At 36.9% G+C, this 27,242-nt stretch overlaps 1 protein-coding gene across 7 annotated transcripts in view; it reads left to right on the top strand.

Moving 5' to 3' along the window:
- The window catches only part of Gclc (glutamate--cysteine ligase), a 115,872-nt gene that overhangs the window by 78,929 nt on the left and 9,701 nt on the right, over positions 1-27,242 (top strand). For all 7 annotated transcript variants that reach the window (XM_067785768.1, XM_067785767.1, XM_067785762.1 and 4 more), the window contains one exon: positions 12,544-13,191. In XM_067785768.1, coding sequence (XP_067641869.1) covers positions 12,567-13,191 — 625 coding nt within the window. In that variant the 5' untranslated portion in view covers positions 12,544-12,566. The remainder of the gene's footprint in view (positions 1-12,543; positions 13,192-27,242) is intronic.

Raw genomic sequence — 27,242 nt, 5'->3', positions numbered from 1 at the left:
CACTATGGCAGAACTTAAAGAAAGGTCAAATATAAATATAAAATTCTTATGCAAATACGTGGATGATATATTTGCTAGTATCGGAAAAAACGTACTTATCTGAACTCACTTTGTATTGGTGTAAAAATGGCCGAAATCCGACTATGACCACGCCCACTTTTTCGATATCGAAAGTTACGAAAAATGATAAAATTGCCATAATTCTATACCAAATACGAAAAAAGGGATGAAAAATGGTAATTGGATTGGTTTATTGACGCAAAATATGACTTTAGAAAAAACTTTGCAAAATGGGTGTGACACCTTCCATATTAACTAGAAGAAAATGAAAAAGTTCTGCAGGGCGAAAACAAAAGCCCTTGGAATCTTGTCAGGAATACTGTCCACATTTTGGTCAATATCTCGAAAACGCCTTCACATATACAACTATCACGACTCCCTTTTAAAATACTCATTAATACCTTTCATTTGATGACCATATCGTACAAACAAATTCTAGAGTCACCCCTGGTCCACCTTTATGGCGATATCTCGAAAAGGCGTCCAACTATAGAACTAAGGCCCACTCCCTTTTAAAATACTCATAAAAACTTTTCATTTGATACCCATATCGTACAAACAAATTGTAGAGTCACCCCTAGAACTAAGGCCCACGCCCCTTTAAAATACTCATTAACACCTTTCATTTGATACCCATATCGTACAAACAAATTCTAGAGTCAGCCCTGGTCCACCTTTACAGCGATATCCCTAAATGGCGTCCACCCATAGAACTATGGCCTACTCCCTCTTAAAATACTCTTTAATACCTTCTATTTGATACACATGTCATACAAACACATTTCAGGGTTACCCTAGGTTCATTTTCCTACATGGTGATTTTCCCTTATTTTGTCTCCATAGCACCCAGCTGAGTATGTAATGTTCGGTTGCACCCGAACTTAGCCTTCCTTACTTGTTAAATTTTGAATTGAATTTAATTTATTTATTAATGGCAACTATGCATTTTGTGAATTATAATTACATATTTATACACATAAATTGTAAGTTTTTTATCTTAATGTCATATTTACTCAAAAAGTTCTTCAATTTTAAGTTCTATAATTTTTTATTTTCATATTTCATGTTCAACGTTGTTGTTTGTGGTGTATTATACTATTATTTAATAAATGCAGTCTGCCCCTGAAGAAGCTAAGAAGATTAGCGAAAGTAGGGCTTGAATAGTGGAGTCCTTTGACTTGCACTAAAGCAAAATATTTGGTCATTGCAGCCTATTTCTATTACATCCTTTTTTAATGTTGATGTTTCCGACAACATAAAAGTTTGAGTTGTTTTGGAATCGTTTCAACTTAAAAAAGTGTTACGAAAATTAAACTTGCCGAATTACATGTAAAGTTACTCCAGTGGTGAATCACCTTCCTGCGATTTGACTTTACTTTTCTATAATTTACAAGTTCTCTATTTAAAATGTTATGTCAAACATTTATACTAAAAGTTTTGTTCGAAACAATCAAGTGTGACAACTACATGCGAGAGAAGAAATTGAGAATGAGCTGAGCTGCAACTGAAAGAATTGAGAAACAGTTTTGTGACTACTATTTTCATTTCTATTTGCAAAGCGGGCAAAGCAACATCAACATTTTAGAAATAAAGTTTTTCAATTAGAAGACAATTTTCCTAAGCGGAGTCGCCCCTCGGCAGTGTTTGGCAAGCACTCCGAGTGTATTTCTGCCATGAAAAGCTCTCAGTGAAAACTCATCTGCCTCGCAGATGCCGTCCGGAGTCGGCATAAAACAAGTAAGTCCCGTCCCGCCAATTTGTAGGAAAAATTAAAAAGGAGCACGACGCAAATTGGAAGAGAAGCTCGGCCTTAGATCTATTCTGAGGTTATCGCGCCTTACATTTTTTTTTTTAGTAAGTGCGTATATATGTATGTATATGTAACAAGCATGCGTATTTATGTATTCTCATATTTACGTATGTATGTATATGGCAACATAGGTACTTTCGTACAAAGCTGTGGCAACAACTTTCTTTGTTCATTTGACTACTAAAACGGTCAATTACGTTTGACCGATTTGTGCGCAGTTGCTTCAACATCTTGTTGCGATTGATAAAAATTGACAGAAATTTCGATTGAATTGACCCGTATTTCGGTTGATGTTACTAGTATTTTTCTTTCAGTGTACTAGATGTTGCAACAAGCTGCGAGAGATAGCGTTTGCGTAGCTATTTACTGCGACAGCTAGTACTACTGCGACTATTCACGGACTCATGGATTAATTTTATCGCAGCTAAAAGTTCCAGTGACGAGCGCTGCCGTTGGGTCTGTGATTTTCAGTATTAGTAACTTGTGATTTTCTTACTGCTGACAAAATCACGGGTGCTTCGGTTAGGGACTACTTTTGAAATTAGTTTAGAATTTCTGGTAAACTGTTTTAACACTATAGTTACACTGTGCTTCGTTAATGACTATAAAAAAAAAACGAAAGCACGCAGAAACAAAATTATTACAGCCAGCGGCCGGCATATACATACATACATATGTAAATATGAACCTAGGCAACATTTTGAAGTATTATCCCAGTAATTTTTCACTAATATCAATAACAAAAACAATTGTATAAAGCAATATGAGTATGTCTCGCTAATTAAATACAGATACCAGTTATTAATAGCTACTTACCTTTTCACTGTGATTATTATTTAAAATATTATTTTCGATCGCCATGTAAAAAAAATTTAACACTGATAAGAAAAGTGTCGATTTATTTAAAGATATCGTGGTTTTAGAGAAAGGATAAGTGTATTCTCGTCCCAGCGATATTTAACCGTAACTGGCTGAATAGTTATAAAGCAATAATGAACCAAATCGCAGTTCACAATTAGACTAGCAAATATGAGAAATCACACCCTTCCTTACAATCGCCTATGTAGCAATTTACCGCCACATCTAATGCTCTTTAGTGGCAGCCCAAATCGCATGCTCACTAGTTTATATAATCGCATCGAACTGTCCATGTTAGAGAGCTGTGATTGGCATTGTGTTCTTCCGGTCGCAGTGACAAAATCCCAGCTACATGTATATTTGCCAAATGTAAAACTAACCACACCCCAAACAGTCTGTCATCTTACACAATTTGCCAATACCCAATGGTGTCGGACAATGTTCAGAATGTAGGCTGGGTTTGTCCGTTAATGATTTGAATTGTTTTCTATTTTTTTAACTTTTAGACTGAATGAATTTGCTCGAGTTGTTGAATGCTTACACTCATCAAATGATAATGAGCGCAAGGAGGAGGGGTTATACAAGTACTACATATATTTCATATACCTGATATAATTGCGCAGCATTACATAATATTTGGCCTTCAGTGTCGAATATTTCATGGAATTTGTATAACAAAATAAATGAATGGCACGATAATCTCCGTGTTCCTTTTTAATTTTTCCTACAAATTGCCGAGATGGGACCTATTTGTTTTAGGCAGACTCCGAACGGCATCTGCAAGGCAGATGAGTTTTCACTGAGATATGTAGATAAAGTTCGTATTCTTCGAAAACTTTGCTATCTCTGAATGTCATTGGAAATGCTATACTTTTCTAAGAATATTGTTGAAGACCGTGATTATTCAGAATTTGTTTTAAAAGCCATATCTCAATTGCAAAACACACAAGCACAGAATAGCTTTGAGCCGTTGAAGTACCGGTTAAACACTTTCTATCTCGTTAGGTTAGGTTGAACTGGCCGGTCCATGAGAACCTCACATAGACTGATTGGGTCCATAGTGTTACCAGAAGTCTGTTTTAACGACCAAACTGAAAAACCCTATCAAAAACCAGGACCTATGTTATAAAATAACTCCGTCCTCTTGGCAAATACTAGAAGCTTACTAGTACTTAAGCCACTTGCTGCTTCTAGATCCGACAGCTGTATCACTCCTAATAGATGGAGTCTTAGCCTAGCAAGTGCAGGGCACGAGCACAGATCGTGCTCGATCGTTTCCTCCATGCACTTCCCGCACTTCCTACATCTTCTATCACTGACCAAGCCTAATTTAAAGGCATGTGACGCCAGAAGGCAGTGTCCAGTCAGAATTCCCGTCATGAGTATACAGTCCTCTCTTTTTAATGATAGAAGCAACTTTGTTAGTCTAAGGTTGTAAGACCTACACATAATCTATCTCGTATCTACATAAAAAAAAATAAATGCAAAGCGCGATATTCTCCCAAGAGATTTTAGGCCTCGTGCCTACAGCTTCGAAATAAAACACTCGTTAGGACTCCCATGCGCTCGCCGTATACCTACTAAATCAGACAGTGGTCCGTTAATATAAAAATCTATAGACCTAAGGGCGACGATGAAGATTTAAAGGAAGTTAGTTCATCAAAAATTAATACAGCGACCAGTCTAATAAATAAAATATTTTCGCTAAGTGACGAACAATTTATTGACACTAACAAAATCAAAGTTAAAAATTTAATTTTAAATAATAGCTATCCAATTACAGTAATCGAAAAGCTAGTTAATAATACAATAAAATGATTGAGAAAGGAATTGAGAAAAAACATCTAATCATTTCCCCCAGCGGGCTAGGAGGGGGCTTCGAATATACCCGCGGTAGGTATGCCTGTCGTAAGAGGCGACTAAAATACCAAATTTATTCAAGGGGCGCATTATATAGCTTCTCCCCAATTGTCAACCTCACGTACCCGTGGCGAATCCTGTTTCATTAACAGCCGAGGCTCTGGCGACCCCGAACTCCTGATGGATCTAGAGGGCGGGATGGCCTAGAAGGTTTCATGTGGTCATACCAAATCTTTCCCGAGATGGTCGGACTAGTACCATGATGGTGCTTGTTACTGGATCGTACCGGATCTGCATCCGGCAAATGACCATCAACATCGATAACACTACCCAAGACCTTCGGGGAGTGTCCTTATCGCTACAACAACAACAACTAATTCTTTCCTGGCGCTACAAATTTTGTGCAGGATTTAGCAAAGCTACGTATTTTATATTTTGTTCAGAACGGCGTCACCAGAATGCTGGCATGAACCAAAGCTGCTGTCGTTCCAGGGCAGGACTGAATTCAAAGTAAGTTTCATTTACTTTTCTTGGTATTGCCATCTGATATAAGAATTGCGTCTCACCTTCATCCTATGGTAGTTATGTACATATATTATGATTGGTCTTACGACCAATACACAACCAACGGCTGCAACAAGAGCGCAGTCAACAGTACTAATATGCGAGTCCTCTTCGGGTCCATCGACGTCGCTGCCAAAGGAGCCTACGTATGCAAACGCTTTCGGTGGGATGTGAAAAGGAAGTGGGAGTGAGAGCGAGACTTGCAGAGGCAGTGAGATTGGGATAGAGGGAATAGGAGAAGAACAGGACTGGTAGAGACAATGCTACATATAGAATTTAAGGAAAGTTAAAAGGGTGTAAAAAGGAGGATGAAAGACCATTATTCAATTAAAGGTAAGCCAGCTATTCAGCAGAACATCTGCCGAATGTGCTCGTGTTTCATAAGTATTTACTTTCTGTTATTTCCGAACCGAGTCTCTCCTGTATTCGCATCGAGTTTAGGTCCTTTGGACCTTTTATTGCCTATTTTGGAATCGAGTTGCGCGTCCCATGCTCTTATTCTAATTTTATCTCATCTATTAGCGAAGCTATAGTTTTAATAACCAGTTTCTCAATAGAGTATTCGTCTTGCAGCTGTCAGCTTATGACTTTTGATCAAATATTATATTTAGGTATGCACATTAGAGTGGGTCGATTTATTAACCGATATCGCGCCATCGATTTTTCGATAGGATTTGGTGTCAGGAAAAAAAGTTCCACTATGCATACCCAAAAAAATAATTTTCGAGCCTGCGAAATTTCATTTTGTTTACTTTTTTCGACTTTGATTTTTAAGGTTTTTTTTTCATGACCTACTAAAAAGTGTTTCATTTGATTGTAAAATTTTCATGTATACCCTGTCCGACCCAAATATGTCCGCTAAAAACGTTGTCGATAACAGGTTTTTGAAAAAAGAAAAAAAAATATTTTTAGCGGACATTTTTGGGTCGGACAGGGTAAATTTTTTTAGTAAGTCATGAAAAAAACCTTAAAAATCAAAGTCAAAAAAATTAAATTTCGCAGGCTCGAAAATAATTTTTTTGGGTATGCGTAATGGAACTTTCTTTTCCTGAGCCCAAATCCTATCGATAAATCTATGGCGCGATATCGGTTAACTTTTGTCCATACAAATCGACCCAGTTTAATGCACATATATATAAGTACATGAAGCTGTTGGCTGTAGCTATAAACGATTTTCTGAACAGCTAAAAGTTAATAACTGCAATTTGTTGTTGTTGTTGTTCCTATTAAAAAGTGCAATTGATATTTTGTTTATATTTAGTTGCATATTCAACATTTTTTCTCCGATGCTGAAACTTATCAGTCTATGGCTAGCCGCTAGCAATCTATGTACGCTTCATGCACCAGCAACTGCGATTCGCATTGACTTTGCAGCCGTTTTGTTTGATGTAGGTCATATAGACATAAAAAGACAAAGTCATCATACTAGGGTTGATCGAAATAAAATTTTTTTAACAAAGTTTACCTATAAATTCTTTAAAAAAATTTTGTTCTTAAAGAAAAAAATTAGACAGATTATTAAATTTATCAAAAAGTTAAGAAGTATTAGCGAAATCACGAAGAAAAGAATAGCATCTACATGATGATGGTATGCGCCTCCCTGACGTTGGGATCTAGTGATTCCTCAGGCTGTGTAGTAAAACTCCAAGCTACTAAATCGATTCGGCAAAACAAAATATGTATGTGTGTATGTATATTCGGAAGTCGGGTGTGGAGTGCGATATCTGTTTTTCGTTGAAGATTCTGTGTATCGCTAAAGCTGGCAACAATGAACTTTTATAACTGGTGCGATTCCGATGAGATAGATGCTGTGGCTAAGTTTATTATTACAACTTCGAAGGCATAGATAGTGAAATGAAATATTAAAATGGGACAGGAAAGCCCAAGGTGGCTACAAAAACATTCTACTTTCTTCGGAACAGCAAAGCAAAGATAATGGGTAGATAACGCCGGAGGGATGGCCACTAGTTAGTGGAACTTAAATGGAACTAAAGCTGGATTGCACCACAGTGTTAAAGTCGTAAATTGTGGCAACAAATGATTGTTACATGCTCGATCAAATTAATAGTTTTCTTTAAAAAGCCCTATCACAAAATGTTTGTTTAAAAACTTTCTTTGTCGTTAGATACGACGTTTATGAAAAAAGTTACTAAATTGGGCGTTCTTCTATCCAATTCTGAGATATAGCGTTTTCGATCTAGCGGCCGAGATAAGGGTATTTTCCACTCAGTCGATATTTTTAGGGAGTTCGAAATCGGAACTTTCAAGTTTAGTAATCATTTCTTGTTTAACCCTTTCGAACCTGAAAACAACCAGCAGGAAAATTTCTGCTTTATTGACTATTTTAGTTTTAGTATAGGCCTTAAAAGTAGAAATTTTTGAAGTGGAGTCTCTACCCCCTCCGGGGAGGTTTAGGGGGTGGGACATATGCGTCCCATTCGGTGTTTTGAGCGGGACATATAGGTCCCGCTGGGACAGGAACAGGTTTATGATACATTTTTTTTAATTACTAAAAGTTAGAGAATGTCGTCAAGCTCTAAACGGAACATATTTATACAAACAAATAATAGAACTGTTACCTGAACTTCAATATACCAGACGGGACAGTTGTTAATGACTTTAAATGGAAAATTAAGATATTAGTTATAAGAAAACTTATTCTGGGATATCCGAAAGGGTTAAATAGCGATAAATACTCCCTAAAGAAGATAAAATATCCTGTTGAAACGCGTCGGTATTAGAGAAAAAACACTCCAGTTTTTATACTCAGCGTACTTTGCACACAGACTATATAAACTTTGATTGGATAGCGGTTGGTTGTACAGGTATAAAGGAATCGACATAGATATAGACTTCCATATATCAAAATCATCAGTATCGATCGTCCGTCCGTCTGTCCGTTAACACGATAATTTGAGTAAATATTGAGATATCTTCACCAAATTTGGTACACGTGCTTATATGTACCCAGAATAGATTGGTATTGAAAATGAGCGAAATCGGATGATAACCACGCCCACTTTTTATATATATAACATTTTGGAAAACACAAAAACCCTGATAATTTAGTAAATAATATACCTAGAAAGTTAAAATTTGACATGTGGACTGATATTAACTGTTGATAAAAATTAAAAAAAAAAATTTTAATGTGCGTGGCACCGCCCACTTGTGATAAAATCAATTTTACAAAATTAATAATCAAAAATCGTTAAACATATCATAACAAAATTTGGCAGAGAGGTTGCCTTTACTATAACGAATGCTTTGAAGAAAAATTTACGAAATCGGTTAAGGACCATGCCCACTTTTATATAAAGGATTTTTAAAAGGGTCCTGGACGAATAAAATAAGCTATATCTTTGCAGAAAATAGCTTTATATCAATGATATTTCAATTCCCAAATGGATTTATAACAATGAATAGGAAAAACTTCAAATTTTAAAAAATGGGCGTGACACCGCCCCTTTTATGACTAAGCAATTTTCTATGTTGCGGGTGCCATAACTCGAAGAAAAATTAACGGATCGTAATAAAATTAGGTACATAGATTTTCCCATTGGCAGGAAATATTTCTAGAAAAAATGGACGAGATCGGTTAAAAACCACGCCCACTTTTATATAAAATATTTTTAAAAAGGTCGTAGACGAAAATAATATGCTATATCTTAGCGAAAAAAAGCTTTGTATCAATAGAATTTTACTTTCGAAATTGAGTTATAACATTAAATTGGAAAGCACTAAAATTTTTGAAAATGGGTGTGGCACCGCCCCTTTTATGACTAAGCAATTTTCTATGTTTCGGGAGCCATAACTCGAAGAAAAATTAACGGATCGTAATAAAATTAGGTACATAGATTTTCCCATTGGCAGAAAATATTTCTAGTAAAAATGAACGGGATCGGTTAAAGACCACGGCAACTTAGATATAAAACAAGTTTAAAAGGGTCGTAGACTAGAATAATGAGCTAGACCTTAGCAAAAAATAGTTTTGAATCAATGATATTTCACTTATCAAGTTTTATTGAAAGAGGAAATGGGTAGACATTTTTCTTTTAAACGGGCGGTGCAACGTGTTATGTAGAAAAGTAATTTATCTGAAATGAAATGTACAATTGGAGCTCACGCTGAGTATATAATGTTCGATTACTCCCGAACTTAGACACCTTTACTTGTTTTATTTTAACTCAACGGCAAAAATGCTCTAATTGAAAGCTCATTAAACTTTCTTCTTGACTTAAAGCATACTTTAATAATAGCTACAATTTCGTTTTTAAGTTCAATTCGTTTTAAATTTTGTTTCACGCTAATACAGAGGAATAATTGCACATACACATAAATCGTATTCACCTTCAACTGCAATGCTTGACTGATGCAACAATGGAATAGTAAGCGGTTCGCGTGCAGTTTTCTGCAATTAAAACAATTGCAAGCTTTATTTTATTTTCAATAAAAAAAACCAACACAAGTAAATGACTTCTGGTAATTGCATCTTCCGCCCCTTCCTTTAAAATATCCGAACGGAAACCAGTTTCTAATTTTATTGCTATTAACGGGTAATATGTGCATTGGGGTGCGTCTTATTTGCGTGGACAGATATTTGTTCACCTACAAACCAAATTTTATGTTCATTAATAGTTGAATGTTTTATTTACTTAATTATATCATTCCTCCTTTGAAATTAAGTTTCATAAATAAGTTGGTCATGGTCGTCAACTGATTTCTATATATATTTTTTTTTCATCTGTAGTCCTTTCCTAAACCTCCCTTGATCGATTTCTTCTATTGAAATACTCGATTTTATATCATAATGAATGTTGTTGTATTTTGAAAAACCTGTCAGAAATGTTGAATTACTCGATTTGATGTGACCCTAGTCGAACATTTTGGCCACCGTGGTGTGATGGTAGCGTGCTCCGCCTACTACACCGAATGCCCTGGCAAAGCAAAGCATCGTCAAAATTTTAGAAATAAGGTTTTTTAATTAGAAGAAATTTTTTCTAAGCGGGGTCGCCCCTCGTTAGTTTATGGCAAGCACTCCGACTGTATTTCTGCCATGAAAAGCTCTCAGTGAAAACTCATCTGCCTCGCAGATGCCGTTCGGAGTTGGCATAAAACAAGTAGGTCCCCTCCCGCTAATTTGTAGGAAAAATTAAATAGCTTAGAAACTCGGCCTAAAATCGCTTCGGAGGTTATCGCGCCTTACATTTATTTATTTATTTAGTCGAACATTTAATAGATGTTTTTTGTAGAGACGGTCTCTTGCTGTCTGATAGCAGAAATAATAGCTCTGGAAGATCTCAACATGATATCTTTAACGATAACATCGCACGTTTATTGTAAACAGATGTAAATCAAAATTACCATTTTTCGAGATTTTATGATACCCCAAAACAGCCGGCTGGTGAGATTATATTCACATACATAGAACACTCCAAAGCAGGGACGGAAAATAAAAATTTTTTTTTTGGAGTCGAAAAAGTCCTGGTCAAAAAATTGTCCTAGGTGAAAATGTTTAAGTTCCCAGGTATCCCGATAGGAATATCATGTCGAAGCATGCATTCTTTTTATTTTTCGAACTTTTTCCATAAAAGTAAAATCTGTATTTTTAATTTTTGAGTCCGATAGAACTAGTTAAACTCGGACTATTAAAAATAAAAGTCCGGAAATAAAAGTTAAATCCGGACTTTTATTTTTTAAGGCCAAAATAAAAAACCGGCTTGATAACAAAGAAACGGCTTATCCGAAGTAAAAAAAATTTTTTATTAAATTATTTTGGCCGGATTTAACTTTTATTTCCGAACTTTTATTTTTAAAAGTTCGAGTTTAACTAGTTCTATCGGACTCAAGTAATAAAAACCCGAAAATAATTTTTATCTTGATCCAAATATATTAAAAGTCCAAAATTAATAGTTTTGCAAGGAATTATATTATAAAAGGAATAACAGTTTCCTCCCCTGCTCCAAAGGGCAAAAACTATAGAAATTACGATCTTTGAAATCGATTTTTATTATAAAGCTGTATGAAAAAATGCAAACAAATCTTAATTTTAATTTATATCTGTTTACAATAAAACGTGCGATATCTGTAATGGCTTGTGAACTTTTGAAACTATTCTCTCTTAAAGATAGGCGTTGCCACGCACATTTCCCAAAATTTTATTAAGTTTGTAGCTTTCGTCATAAAATTAGCCCAATTTTTGCTCAAATTGTCATTTCAACTCACGGACGGATGTGTAACTTAAAAATTAGACCCTCCCTAATATATGTACATACTTTCAAAGCTACTTAAGAGGAAGCTACTTCACGGAATTAGAAATATACCTATGTTTGTATATCACGTTTCTATTTTTCTTTAATTACCGTTTACCGTACATGTACATGCATCCGATATACAATTGCGAATAAAAAAATATTAGTAAAATGATTTTATAATTTTTTCAGTTATTTTCCTTTTTCGCTTATTTGAAAAAGTTTTAAAGTATTAATTATGTAACGAAAACTACCAATGTCAACCAAATCGTTTTCCAAAAAATTTTAAAACTCAGTTTTTGGAAATGTTTATGAAAATTTTCAAATTTTATTCAGAAATTCATTCAACCTTTTGAGTACGCAGTTTTGTTATTCATTCAAGTCTCACAAAGTGCAAATCTGAAGTATCAAAATTTGTTTTCTCCGAAGTGTGTTTTAGATATTCTATACAAAACTGAAACAATTTTGAAAAAATTTCGAATTTTTTCGAAGTAGAATATCGTCGGTCCAATGCCAAAGTCACGAATGTGCATATTTGATGTTTTGAGAAAAACGCGTAAGACATTGTTAAAAATAGAGATTTAATTAATAGAGATTTAATTTTGTATTTTTCAACCACTATTGGAAGGTTTACTTTTGTAAACCACTAAGTAATGTTAATTGAAAAATAATTTTTTTATTTTTTTTGTTTTTTTTTTTTTTCAAAAAAATGCATATTTGTTGTTTTGGCTTTGCAAAATTTGGCATATATAATATTTCGTTAAAACAAAAATGGCACATTCGTGACTTTGGCATTGTACCGACGATATGTCAAATTTTCATAAAGTTTTTTAAAACTACTTTTTCAAAGTACAGAACTGCATACTCTATAGAAAAAAAAATATCTTAAAATTTTCAAACTTTCGATTTTTTCCCAAAATGTTTCCGAAGTTGATTTGCACAGTTTTTAGTTAACGAAAATAAAAAAACAATAAAGTTACTCATAAAGTTTGCATAGCATTTTTGCTGCTATTTTTTTCCTCGCTACACCTGCGTGCACAAATGAATGAGCATTCAAACATGATCTTTAATATTAACTTATTAGTAATTAAATCAATTTATTTTTAAACTTATGCCTTCCTTCCTCGTATTTTCTTACAGTTTCCAACGTCACATTTAAAAAAATGGGTTTACTCAGCGAAGGCAGTCCACTCTCCTGGGAAGAAACAAAAAAACTAGCAAACCATGTACGTGAACATGGAATTACTCAATTTATAAATCTATATCACAGATTAAAAGATCGCACTGGCGATATACTCAAATGGGGTGATGAAGTTGAATATATTATCGTTAAATTTGACGATGAACATCGCGTTGCACGTGTTTCCCTAAAAGCACAAGAACTCCTAAATAAACTCAATGAAAAAGAGTTGGCCGATCCGGATGGTGTTAAATCGTTATGGCGTCCAGAATATGGTGCTTACATGATTGAGGGTACACCAGGGAAACCATTTGGTGGTTTAATGGCTCACTTTAATCTTGTAGAGGCTAATATGCGTTACAGACGTGAAGAGGTCACAGAGTTGTTGGACAAAGATGAATGTGTTATGTCGATAACAAATTTTCCACGTCTTGGCGCACCAGAATTTACACATCCCATTTACTATCCAAATCCGAATGATCCAAATAGCTCAGCTAAATCGCTATATTTCCCAGATGAGGCAATTTATCCAGGACATCCACGCTTTAAGACGCTAACACGTAATATACGTAAGAGACGTGGTGAGAAAGTCGCCATCAAATTGAAAGGTATGTGGCATTTTTATTTTATTTTATGTGGTGTTTTTTTGTGGTAACCTGGGATTCTTTTCACGACGTGGGGTTAATATGTGGGTAGATCACTGTAGCGCGGCCATGCTCTATCCCGACTCATACGTTCTCTTTTGTACTATGGCACCATGATAAATCTGCATTAGGGCGTCCTGGGTCAGGCTGCTCGCTATATTAATTTTGTACCCTGGTTATGTGCTGAGCTTGGGAGCTGCCACTTCCAATGAAAAAGCAGAACAAGCCTCAGCCGAGACAACACTTTTTTTCGGATGATGACTAAGACAAACGTTTTAGGTCTATGATTTGGTTGCATGTATCTGGGTTATCCGAACTCTTTCATGAAGAGATGCCAGTACGTTAATTGCTTATGCGTTCACCGGCAAACAGGAGCCTGGATATGTCTTTTATAGTACTGCATGGAAGCACAAAACGTGGTTTTGTGGTGGTAAATAGACTTAGTACCAAATATCCACTCGGACCTCTACCTTTTGGCAGCCAAGATACGCACACGCCTCTGTACTAGAGATATACACCGCCGTCGGTTTTGGTCGTTTTTCGCACGCCGCCGCCGAATGTCAAAAATAGAGGCGCGGCGGACTTTGTATCACCCAATTCACCAAGTTATTAAAGCAAAACACTAAAAGTAAAGTTATATAATAAATTTATATGCTCACTTTGCATATTTTTTTTTTTCAAAAAATTAATAATGAACAATGAATTCAAATAAAAAGACCCAAGGCGAACACGTTTTCAAATTGTCCTCAAGTTGTTAAAAAAACCAAATTACCCAAAAAAGGTGCCGATTTAAAAAAAAAAATTGACATTGCGTATAAGCGAAATCTGAGAAGGGTTTGAAAAATCACTTGGACTTACATTCAAACATCTGTTCTTTATTTGCGAAACGATACATCAGCGTCTGAAATGTTAATTTTAATTTTCACACTTCATCCTTCAACACCCAAGTCTCCCGGGCTAACATTTCCTAAAGTTGGCGGCCCTATGCAAAACTAGTCCCCTGGATTGAATCACATTGATGATAGGCTTAATTTATATAGATATTTAAACTTGGTTATTATTCTGTTAATAACTTAAATTTTATTATAATTTTATTTTGAGGTGATTAACTATAAATGATTGTTTGACCTTCTACTACTGTTATTTAAACTCTTTAATTGAAAATTATTTTCTATTTTTTAGTACGGTTAGCTATAAAAGCGTGTTTTTTTAGTTTTTTTAAACTATTATTTATTTTTAATTTTTTAGTTCAAGTAATTTTAAAAGTTTTAGTCGAGAGTGATGAAACCTCGAAACGCCAGCGGTCCATGGATGAATCCAACCCCACGGCACCGAAAAGGGCCAAGACGCAGGGAGGCTGGACGCGGTCTTTCGCCAAAATTGCCAAGGGTCGGCAGATCATTGGCATTATAGACGAGAGCAGCGAATATGGCAGGATCCCGAAACAACAGTGGAAGTGGATCGAGACCGCGCTCGCTACGGTGGCCGTTAAGGTTAAGAAAGACAACCGTGGTCCACCGCCATCTTACACCGATGCAGGGTGGTTCCAGGGCAATGTCAAGCTAATTGCCTGTGACGACGCCAGGTCGGTAAACCTCTATAGGGCCGCCGTCACGCTGATAGGGGTGGTATATCCGAGGGCGCGCCTCAAGGTAGTATTTCGCACTGGGCCACAGCCACAGGTTTGGAAGTCAACCCGGATAAAACCGAGCTTGCCCTCTTCACGAGGAGGTTCAAAGTACCAAATTTTACACCGCCAAGAATTGGGGGTACGTTCTTAGCGTTAGCGATCAAGTCAAGTATTTTGGAGTCATTTTGGATAGGAAGCTATTATGGAGTGACCATATAGTGGAGCGATCCAAGAAGGCAGCAGCAGAGCTGTTCACCTGCAAGGGGGCAATTGGCACCTCCTGGGGATTCTCCCCTAAGGTGACCTACTGGATTTATAAAGCCATTGTGCGCCCGATTCTTCTTTATGGTGCCTTGGTCTGGTGGCCTGCACTAGCTAAAAGTACCTATCTTAAAATGCTTCAAAATGTGCAACGGAGTTCGGAGCTCTGCATTACCGGGGCTCTCGGCTCCACTCCAAATTCCGTTACATACATACATGGATACATAGATAGATAGATACAGGCCAAGCTAATAAAAGCGTGTTAAAAAGGGCTCCAGTATGCTCTTTCGTAGATGTGCCATGCATCCACTTCTATTATTAATAAAGGAATGCGTTTTTCGCATTATGTGCAAGGTTTCAAATCTATGGCCATTTGGGGTGGTCATAAGTTCAATTAACCTTATGTCCGTTAACCTTATGTCACCCCACTATCACATTATTGCATTGTCATCGAGCCTTGATACGTGTGCAAAGTTTCAATCAAGCTTATGGCCATTCAAAGAGGTAATAAGGCCAATTGACCTTATGGCCATTGACCTTATGTCACCACACCATCACATTAATGCATTGTTATCGAGCCGTGATACGTGTGCAAAGTTTCAATCAAACTTATGGCCATTCAAAGTGGTAATAAGGCCAATTGACCTTATGGCCGTTGACCTTATGTCACCACACCATCACACTAATGCATTGTCATCGGTCCTTGATACGTATGCAAAGTTTCAAATTAACTAGACTTTTAGAAACCGCTGAAAATTAAGCTTGAATATTCCGTTACATACATACAGGCCAAGCTAAAAAAGCATATATGTAATACTCCTATATTGCTACAAAAGGCTAGGTACATTCCCAAACATCAGAGTGCCGATATATTGCTGTTTAAACGTTTTTGTTTTTGTATTCAATAATCGAATGTACCTACCTAAATTTAAAATTTTTTTGTCACACTTATGCTGCTACAATCACAACAATTTTATAGGCTGTCTTGTTTTGATTTCGAAATCAAAACACATTGCGAGCATTTTCTATTAGCAATATAGGAGTATTACAGATATGAATAAAAGCGTGTTAAAAAGTCGACTTATTCGACTAGTCGGTTAACCGACTAACCGGTTGTAACCGTTTGCACGGTTTTTAACTGAATATATGTAGATATTCGGTTAACCGTCTAGCAGCGCTTAACCGACTACTCGCTTTGCTGCGACTAGTCGACTTTTGGCACATAATCGGTTACCATTAACCGAATATTTCATTTGAAATTTTTTCACAATCACTTTCTAGAAATTTTGCGCTCCTGATACATATTCTGCAGGTAACAATATGCAGTATACTGTATTTTCCATATTGGCATGGTTGATGATGGTCAACCATATTTTTGTCACGATATTTACCCGTTTATATTAAATCTTCTTTTATAGGTATCAGGAGCACAAAATTTCTTGTAAGTGGATATGATTAAACTTTTAAATAAATATTATGTAGGCAACATTTGGATTTTGCTTCAACCAAAATTTATTTTTTCAAAAATATAGTTACCAGAAAGAAAGTTTTAACATATGTATGTAAATACTTTATGGATAGATTTTTTCCACTAAATATATATAATTAAAGCAAGCAAAACAAGCCATGGTTCAGCTTTTGCAAAAGGCAAAACATATGTCTATTAGTATAAGTTAGCTGCTATAAAGGTTTAGGAACTCTAACGCTTGCTCTTGTGGCCCAGAAATATGTAACATAAAGGCATTTCAAGCCTGTATGAGCGTGTGTCAATCAGTGGCAAAGCACGTTGGAAAGGAAATTTTTGAAAGACATGAGGTGTATATAATTTCGTGTTCTTGCCGTTAACTATTGGGAAAAATGCTTACCATAGTAAAAAGACTTATCACCATAGAAAATTGCTACCCATTCACATACTCTCTATGTATGAGATTTGAGCCTTTTAAGAATGTATTTTTATTTTACCAAATCCTTCCATACACCCCTTTGCGAACGTGAACGTGAGTATTTTCTTTTGTCTAATATCTTTGTTATTACTTCGCTTTTCGCAACAATTTAAACGATACGTTAAATAGTAATTTAAAACAGCTAATATATGTACATACATACATATGTATTTCACAAGCTATTCGTACTTTTTTGTTTGAAATGGACTCAATTGACAGCAGTGCGTGAACGTTTTGAAGAATTCAGAATAAATAATTTGCCCTTGCGAATATTTCAGAACTCAGCACTCGTTCATGTTCATAAAAGGTGTGTGGGGTACTTATTGCGTTAAAAAGTATTTACAGAGCAATGCATCCGGTACGTTTCGGTACCAAACCCGATCATCTCGCGAACGATTTGTTATGACAACATGCGACCTTCTTGGTCATCGCGCCCTCCCACCCCCTAGAGCCATGAGGAGTACGGGGTCGCCAGAGCCTAGGCTGTTAATGAAACAGGATTCGCCACGGACAGGTGAGGTCGACAAATTGGGTTTGGAGAAGCTATATATTGCGCTGGCAACCTGAAAGGTTTGCGCTACACAACCCCTTGAATCTGGTCTTTTAGTCGCCCCTTCCGACAGGCATACCTACCGCGGGTATATTCTGACCCCCTAACCCGCCTAGTCTCTGTTATCGGAATATTATGAAACCGAAAATCGTTATCAGTTCACAACAATGCGCAAGTGAGAATAAAATGAGAATGTGAACTAAAGTTTATGTTAGAAATTATTAATATTGTTTAGAAATTCTTGCACATTAACATGGATACATTTTTTTTTGTCATTTTGTTTAAACAAATATTTAGCAAATACGTGTAATTTTGCGTGTTAACAAGACGATAACACCTGGTAGCGTTATTATCCGCAATCCGAATACGAGAAGTTGCTTGTCATTTGCGTAACCGATTAAAAGAATGTTGCTATCAGATTAGATTAATGGTGTTACTCTCTAGTAACCTTCGGAATAAGGCCGTAAATGCAGCTTAATCATAAAGTGTTGTCTCCCAGAGAAAATTTGTACACCTCATTTTTGCAATGAGTAAAATGTTATTTATTGGCACACTGCAAATATATGTTAAAGTATTATTCGTAGATAAAGAATTATTAGTCAATAAGTTTTTGGAAGATATATTTTTTTTTATGGTGGCGTGGCGTTGTTCGCTTAACACACCAAAGTCCTGGGTTCAAAACCTGAATTGTGATAAAATGTCGATCCCGAAATACTACAATACATTTTTTACTATATGTAATATGGCAACATGAAAATTCTATACCTTTCACAATACAAGCATGGGCGTAGTCAGCCAAATAATATTGTAACGAATTTAGTGAAATTCCTCCTATTTGCAACCTTCTACTAACGTTCGTATCGCTAAACTGTTGAATAAACACTCCAATATTCCGTATTGCACAATTGTCTTTATTAGACTACTTTGAGAGTAGTTAACAATTATACTGCACTTCGCAAATGATAGCGTGTTTAAAACAAACTGATTAATTCTGACACAGCTTTCGCTCCTTTTATACTCTCTGCTGTCTCGTTCGCATACTTCTAGGCGTTTCTTCTTCTAGAATTTACTACTTAGTTACCAGATATACGCGTCGCGTGTGTATCTGTAGTTTATAGCCTCTCGCATCGACATATGCGCGTGTATATGTGAGTACTGATTATTGCATACTTTTGTGATTATCTTAGATATATGCATGTGAATTTGTTTGTGTACATACAAGTGACTGCTTAGCATCGACTTAGAGGTGATAGTATCCCTTAGTGATGCTAATATTCGTCACAATATTAACTGCGGTATCATACAATATCAGCTTAGGTCGAGATAATAAAGATTTCGGTTCTCGATATCGGTAATGAAATAAAATACACCAAGCCGCATGTCTTAGATGATGTGACATGAGTCCAGGGAAATAGTATTTTTTATATTTTATAGTGGCCTAGAAAGCACTAGCCAACAAAGTACTGTGCTTCGACTTTTGTCAGAACTGGAATACTTTCATTGATAATTTCATCTAAACAATAAAATTGTGCTTGTCACAAAGAAAATTTCGACATGAGCGGTCGAAAACGAAGTTGGGTGTGGCAGTTTTTCGAAAAGTCGGTGGACGGAAAAAAAGTGAATTCCGCTATTTGCAATGTAGAATTAGGTTTTAATTCATCCACATCTGCGCTAAATAACCACCTTAAGATGGTACATCACAAAAATCGCGAGATCGAAAAGTAAGTATTACCACAAGTTTTATTTATAATTTAGAAATAAAATAAACATATAGTGTTAGTTCAACTATAACACAGCCAAACGAAGAAATTTCGGAAAACAACGGTCTGTTACTAAAAAGGCGGAACATTGTAACATCGGTGTGCAACAGCGAACGTCAGGAAACGATAGCACGAGCAACGGCATCGCTACAAATATGTCGCCAATATCCCTGGCATCATAAGAAGGTTTCAGGGATTTCATGAAGGTGTTAGAACCGGGATTCAAAGTACCTTGCGAAAGCAGTATTCATTCACGTTTGCAGCTTCTTTATAAAGCAGTACGTGACGATATATCGAGGGACTGGGAAGAAACAGCAAGCATTTCTATTTCCATTGACGAATGGTCTTTACGTACCCAAGAGTTTTATATTTCGGTTGAGGCGCAGTACTTCAATTTAAACAATTGCCGTCTTTCAGTGAGTTTTACAGCTCCGGCTCACGCTCAATTCTCACGGGAATGCTCTGGATCATTGAGAGACTTGAGAAGCAGATGTCGTGAAATTTTCGCACACGTGAAATGTGATCGGCAGATGTCGCCGCTGTTTTTCATTTAACTCATACGGCGAAAGGCTAAGCAGCGACATCTATTTTTGAAAAAGTAGGTATATTAAAGGACGCGTTGCCAACCTAAAAAGAAGTAATTAACAAATTATCTGGCTCACAAATTGAACCAGACTTCTATCTGGATTTATCTGGCTCAAATGGTTGTTGTTGCATTTACATGCAAAATTATTTATCTGGTCAGGATTTTGCCACCGGATGATAGCTAATGACTTATGCAGTATTACACTTTGTAACCAACAGTTGCAAGGTACGCATATTTAATATTCTTTGGATAAAAATTATAATTTGAATGCACTATATTTATCTTGTAAAATTTTTAAATATTGGCAACTTATGAAGCTTTCAAACCATACAATTGAAACAACAGGCCATAAGGCGGATTAACAAACTAATTTTGGTCGTTTCAAAGCGAAGAAAGCGCCAAGGTGTTTCTATGTTATCTTAAACGTTTATGTGAATCCACCTTAAATAACAATGGAATGCTTTGTCGCTTTTTTCGCTTTGATACCAAAGGGTTTATGTAAATCCTTTTTTTCCGCATTGGCTCGAGGAAGTGCAAAATTTTTCGATATTTATCCTTTAACGTATTCCTAATATTTATATGATACTATAAAGCTATGTATATAATGTTCAGTTTTGCCCGAACCTAGCCATCCTTACTTGTTTAATCTGTGTTTCTATTCAGGAAGGCCAAATGCTGAAAATATTGCTGCTGCTTAGAGGACTGGAATATATCTAGAAAAATACAAGCTATAACTCATGATAGTGCAAGCGTGATAAATGCGACAGCGAAAAACTTTTAAATATACCAGATAGTGCTAAGTGTAGTGCTCCTATTTTGCAGCTTGTGGTCAAAGATGCACTTGGATCTGTTTCGGATTATGCCAACTTATGCACAAAAGGAAAAAATATAGCATCACTCTTCCATCGATCAAATGTAGCCAAGTCTGCGCTTTCAACACGCCAAGTACAACTTGGCATTAAGGAAAATTGCTTAGTTCAGTCATGTGAAATTCGTTGGAATTCTAAGCTTCATATGTGTGAAAGTTTACCGAAATGCTATATGTTTAGTTTTAACGAACATAACCATCACAAAACCGTGCGACGCGCTTAAGTTGGAGTTAAGCGAAACTGAATGGAGTGGGATGGCAACACTAGTGAAGCTATTGTTGCCTTTCGAATAGGCCACAACTGTATTGTGCAGAGCAAAGTCGGTAACATTGCCTTTGGTCCGTCCGTTAATAAATCGCCTAATTGCACTTAATGAACACACAAACGAAAATGTATTTTGAAACGATTGATATGGACAATGGTGGCAGTAACATTTCAGTTGCTATTGAAAGTCCATGATTTTGTTAGAAGTAATTTAAAATATGGAACTTCTGTGGATGACACGGTGGCCACAGAAAAAAATACTGATCTTGACTCCCTATTTGAGTCCGAAATAAACCGAACAGACCTTAAATCGCAAATGGATTTATACATTGCAGAACCACAAGTTGGTCACAACATCGATCCCATATTGTGGTGGAAATCCCATAGCGAAATTTATCCCGATATTTTCAACATTGCTAAGCGCTACCTGTTTATACCAGCCACTTCGGCTGAGTCCGCGCGAACGTTTTCCATTGCTGGGAACATTGTCTCACAACGTAGAAGTTGTTTGTTACCAAGAAATATAAATCTTCTTTCTTTATCAAAACAGAGGTTATATGAAGGGGAATGAACTTATATAAATGTATATGTCGTTTTTATAAATAGCATTAAGGACTATATGTTTTGGCATGATTTGTATTTTATGGAAATAAAAATCTTAGATATGCACATATTATTTTATATGTTTTATTAATTGAATTAGATTTTATATGTAAGGAAATTTATGCATAGATTAATAAACTTTAAATGAGGCGCAAGTTTTTAAGATAGACCTATCGTCGCACTATTCAGAAAGGGCCACCAGCTGCCACAACCCCCCCCCCCCCCCCCCCCCATTCATAAAACGCCCCTACATATGTATGCACATACAACTCAATATTGTCAGACATTTGAATTTTGATTTCATATTTTTATATATAGAATTACTTACTTAATTGGCGCTTAACCGTCTAAACGGTTATGGCCGTCCAACAAGGCGCGCCAGTCGCTCCTTCGCTCCGCCAACCGGCGCCAATTGGTCACACCAAGGGAGTTTAAATCGTTTTCCACCTGGTCCTTCCAACGGAGGGGGAGCCGCCCTCTACCTCTGCTTCCATAAGCGGGTTCCGATAGAAACACTTTCTTGGCCGGAGCATCATCTTTCATTCGCATAACATGGCCTAGCCAGCGCAGCCGCTGCGTTTTAATTCGATGGACTATGTTGATGTCTGCGTATAGCGCGTTCAGCTCATCATTAAGTCTTCTTCGGTACTCGCCATCGCCAACGCGTAGAGGTCCATAAATCTTTCGAAGAACTTTTCTCTCGATCACTCCCAAAGCCGCTTCATCTGCTGTTGTCATAGTCCATGCTTCTGCCCCATATAGCAGGACGGGTACGATAAGTGACTTTTAGAGTATGATTTTCGTTCGCCGAGTGAGGACTTTACTTTTCAATTACCTAGACCAAAGGAGCATTTATTGGCAAGATTGATTCTTCGCTGGATTTCAGTGCTGATGTTGTTGCTAGTGTTGATGCTGGTTCCCAAATAAACGAAGTCTTTTACTATTTCGAAATTGTCACTGCCAGCAGTAGCGTGGTTGCCAAGGCGCGTATGCGCTGACTCTTTTTCTCGATGACAGCAGGTACTTCGTTTTGTCCACATTCACCATCAAACCCATCTTTATCGCTTCTTTTTCCAGTTTGGAGTAAGCAGAACTAACAGCGCGGGTGTTTGGGCCGATGATATCAATGTCATCAGTAAACGCCAGTAATTGCACGCTTTTATAGTATATTGTTCCAGTGCGGTTAAGTTCTGCAGCTAGTATAATTTTCTCCAGCATCAAATTAAAGAAATCGCACGATAGGGGGTCACCCTGTCTGAAACCTCGTTTAGTTTCGAACGGCTCGGAGAGGTCCTTCCCAATTCTGACTGAGCTGATGGTGTTGCTCAACGTCATTTTGCACAGCCGTATAAGTTTTGCGGGGAAAACAAATTCAGACATAACGGCATATAGGCGGCTCCTTTTCGTGCTGTCGAAGCGGCTTTAAAGTCAACGAAGAGGTGATGTGTGTCGATTCTCTTTTCACGGGTTTTTTCCAAGATTTGGCGCATTGTGAAAATCTGGTCGATGGTAGATTTACCAGGTCTGAAGCCGCACTGATAAGGTCCAATCAGCCGGTTCACAGTGGGCTTCAATCTTTCGCACAATAGACTTGAAAGGACCTTATATGCGATATTAAGAAGGCTGATTCCACGATAGTTGGTGCATTTTGCAGTATCCCCTTTCTTGTGGACTGGGCAAAGAACACATAGATTCCAACAGTCGGGCATGCACTCGTCCGCCCATATTTTGCTAAGAAGCTGCTGCATGCGCCTTACCAACTCCTCGCCGCCGTACTTGAATAGCTCCGCAGGCAATCCATCAGCGCCCACGGCCTTGTTTTTTTTTCAATCTGGTTATTGCTATTCTAACTTCGTCATAATCGGGCGGGGGGACATATATTCCATCATCGATTGCGGGATCGGGTTCTTCATCTCTGCGCGGTGAATTGCTGCCTCCATTTAGGAGAGCAGAGAAGTATTCCCTCCATAATCTAAGCACTCTATGGACATCAGTTACAAGGTCGCCATTTTCGTTCCTACAGGAGTTTGCCCCGGTCTTAAAACCTTCCGTATGTCGCCGTATTTTTTGGTAAAATTTTCGGGCGTTATTCCTGGTGGCTAGCAGCTCAAGCTCCTCGCACTCACGCCTTTCTGCTTCTGCTTTTTTTTTCCTGAAAAGGCGTCTCGCTTCCCTTTTCAACTCACGATAGCGTTCACACACTCCTCTTGTCGCGCCCTCTTTTAACGTAGCCCTGTAGGCAGCGTCTTTTCTTTCGGCTGCAACGCGGCACAATATACAGAATAACCTACATTTTATTTCTGTGCTCCTAATACATTTTCCTGAATACAAGGCTTTTTTTCGTGTCATTTGTATTCTACAGCATTGTGTGAAAAAACAAAATATGCTTTGACCCTATGTACGTTCAACTTGTTTCTGTTTTTGTATGTTGATTATTTTACTGCGGTTTAGTTTTATATCCCCTTGCTCCTGCTGCTACAGATAACGTTTTCAAAGATTATTATAAAATAATTAAAGTAATAAAATCTGTACTAATATACCATATGTCGCGAAGCAATCCTTAGGGTCTAGACTCTAGAGTAAGAAAGCCGCGTTTGTAATTGTATGTGAGCTCGTTTACAATATTCCCAGCTCTTCAAATTATAATTGAAACGTGTATAACGATAATACAGGGAGGATAATGCTGCTTTGTACGAAAATGCAATTAAGAAGGTAGGATATGTATATTTTGTCTCTTCCCTAAACTGGAAAAGGAAGTAGGATAGATATTCAAACAAATTAGAAAAAGTACGAGAAATTAAAAGAGTAATTTTTGCAAAAGTTATGACGAAAACAAACTTTGACTTGAAGATTTCCCTTTTGAAGTATTGGTCAATGTAAGTACAGGTCAATGATAACTTATCCATTTTATTTTCTTAATTGTTTTTAAACTATCACCATACAGGTAAATAACATTATTTCTAAAGTTTCTTTTGCAAGAGTCATTCGATTTTGACGTTCAACCAAAATTATAAGGCAATTGGTGGCTGAACGTCAGAGACTCGACAAGAGAAATGGACTCGTGTTTAACTGCTCAATAACATAAGGAATTGGTATAAATCGAATTTTGATCAAATGGGCGAAATTTAATAAGTTTTAAGTTGTGGTCTTACTTTATTGCACAAAACTGTAAAGAAAATTTTCATTGAATTTCGTTCATAATTACTTACACGAAAATTCTGGGCCCGAATCGCCACATACGATCACGGATCGAAAACTATACGAAAGACAATTACGTGATACGTCAGACGTATGGGTCGATTGGCATTACCACATACGAAAGCTATCGTATCGTAATTCATTCTTAGTTCACAATAGATTTTAAGGTCCACATCACTGTGGATTTTATTTTTATGTCACAATAGATGTGGAAATGTCAAAATATTTAAAAATTTTAATAAACAAACGAAATTTCAAAATGGATGTGCACTTACTTTTCTATATAAGTTCAAGCGATAGTGAGGAAGATGAAACAGTAGCACGGAGGCTTCTTAGAGATAAAAGTGATCCTTTAGCTTTACCACAAACTGCGTAAGTTTGTGGCAAATAAAGTTTTACAAGTATACAAAAATGTGTGTTCTGCAGATTCTTGACGAGTATTGCAAGAGAGGTTTGAAATTAATAGGCGGAGCAATGCGTGGCTTTTAGGTACGACAGTGGCATGCTTTGTGGTTAATATTACTATTGTAATGACATTTTCATTTCAACAGGTGATTCTGGCTCTCCACTAGAGCCGTGGTGCATAACGCCTTACCGAAACCCCGCCGATGGCTCCAGTGAATCCGCATTTAATGATGTACACTCAAAAGCAAGATGTATCATCGAACGTACCATTGGTATTTTTAAAGGACGTTGGAGAATTTTAGGGTATGGCAATAGGGGTAGATACCATCCTACAAAAGTGGCACGATTTGCCAATGTGTGTGCAGCTTTACATAGTATCTGCATACAGTTCAAAATTGATTACAACATACGAAGATATGAATCAGACCAAATCAGCGATGTTGACCCAGGCGAAGCCAACCATCTTACCACAATTGGTCAAACAATAAGAGACCAAATAAAACACTCTCTAATTAATTCCACGTAAATATTAAGAAAAAACGATTTGTAAAAGCAAATGAATTCATTTAATTGTTTTTACTAAGTGCTAAGTATGTATATGAAAATTATTGATAAAATAAATGAAATGACTATTCGTTTAATTGCTAAAATCACAAAAATTAAAAAAAAATTCAGGTACAAACTTTGTTTTTACTAAGTGCTAAGTATGTATGTTAAAATTAGAAATAAAATAAATGAAATAACTATTCGTTTTACTTAAAATTTTAATTTCTTCTTTTTCTATTTACACTTATTGCTAGAGACTCTAATTCTAAATTTTTGATTTGCAAATCAAGTGCATGTGATTCTTGATGCAGTTGATGCTTCTCCTCCTTAATGGTCAGCATCCTTTCTTGCACTTGCAACAACCTCTCCTGCACCTGCACCAATCGGTCAATCTTCTCCCCCAAATTGCGCTGAAAATGAGACACTACTCAAATTTTGTTGGAGCAGGGGCAATTTTTCGGCACTCTTACTTACTCGCCGTGGAGTATTGCACCGAGAGGTTACACACGGTGTTGGGGTAGTAACCGACCTAGATGGACCAGGCAAAGCGCTGGCTGATGCGCTGCTGGTTCCACCATCACTGTTGCTCTCACTATCACTATTTTCGGTGCTGCTTGTTTGAGCGGGTGAATTGCCAAAAGTGCGAACGGTACTATTCCCGTCCACTGCGACCTCAAGTCCGGCTGCCTCTATAATCAATTCCTCAGTTGCACTGATGGGAATTTCATTATAAGGACCTCCTCCAGTTTGTCTTTTGGACAATTTGTTGTGGGAAAGCTTCTTCTTCGCCTGATATTTTTGATCCGCGAAAACCTACGGGCAAACATTTGTAAGTATCTTGGTTGCACTTTATATATTTATATATATATATATACCTTCCTCCACATTTTGGCGTCTTTGACTGGTGGTCCGTCAGCATTTAAACGCTTGGAAAGCTCCTTCCACAGTCTGTTGGACGTTGCTCTACCTTGTGCGGAATTGGGAAATTTATTTTTCGCCAAGTTCGGGTGTTCCGCCATAAACTGCGCCATGCACTCCTTTTGGTTTGGGTTTAGCTTTTTAAAATTCGTCCTTAAATAATAAAATATAGTTCAATAATAATATAAACACATATTTTGAGAAATAACTTACATTTTCTCTTATATTTGTATTAAATTTTTGTATATTTATATATTTGTACTCACTTTCGGTGGCCGGTTTGTAATCGAATAACAATACGAACGATCGAGTGCAATTGTCTCTCGTTCACGGTTGTCGCGATACCGATTTACGATCCACAAAGTACGTTCACGTATGTAGTAATCCAAAAAAGTGGCATTTTACGTGACGGATCGTACGATCACGTATGTCATAATCCGAAAAACAAGTTTTAAGTGACGAGTTATACGATCACGTATGTG

This window comes from Eurosta solidaginis, chromosome 4 (genome assembly GCF_040869045.1).
Source record: "Eurosta solidaginis isolate ZX-2024a chromosome 4, ASM4086904v1, whole genome shotgun sequence".
Classification (NCBI taxonomy): Eukaryota; Metazoa; Arthropoda; class Insecta; order Diptera; family Tephritidae; genus Eurosta; species Eurosta solidaginis.
The sequence above is the reverse complement of the archived record's forward strand: the minus strand, read 5'-3'. Positions and strand labels throughout refer to the sequence as shown.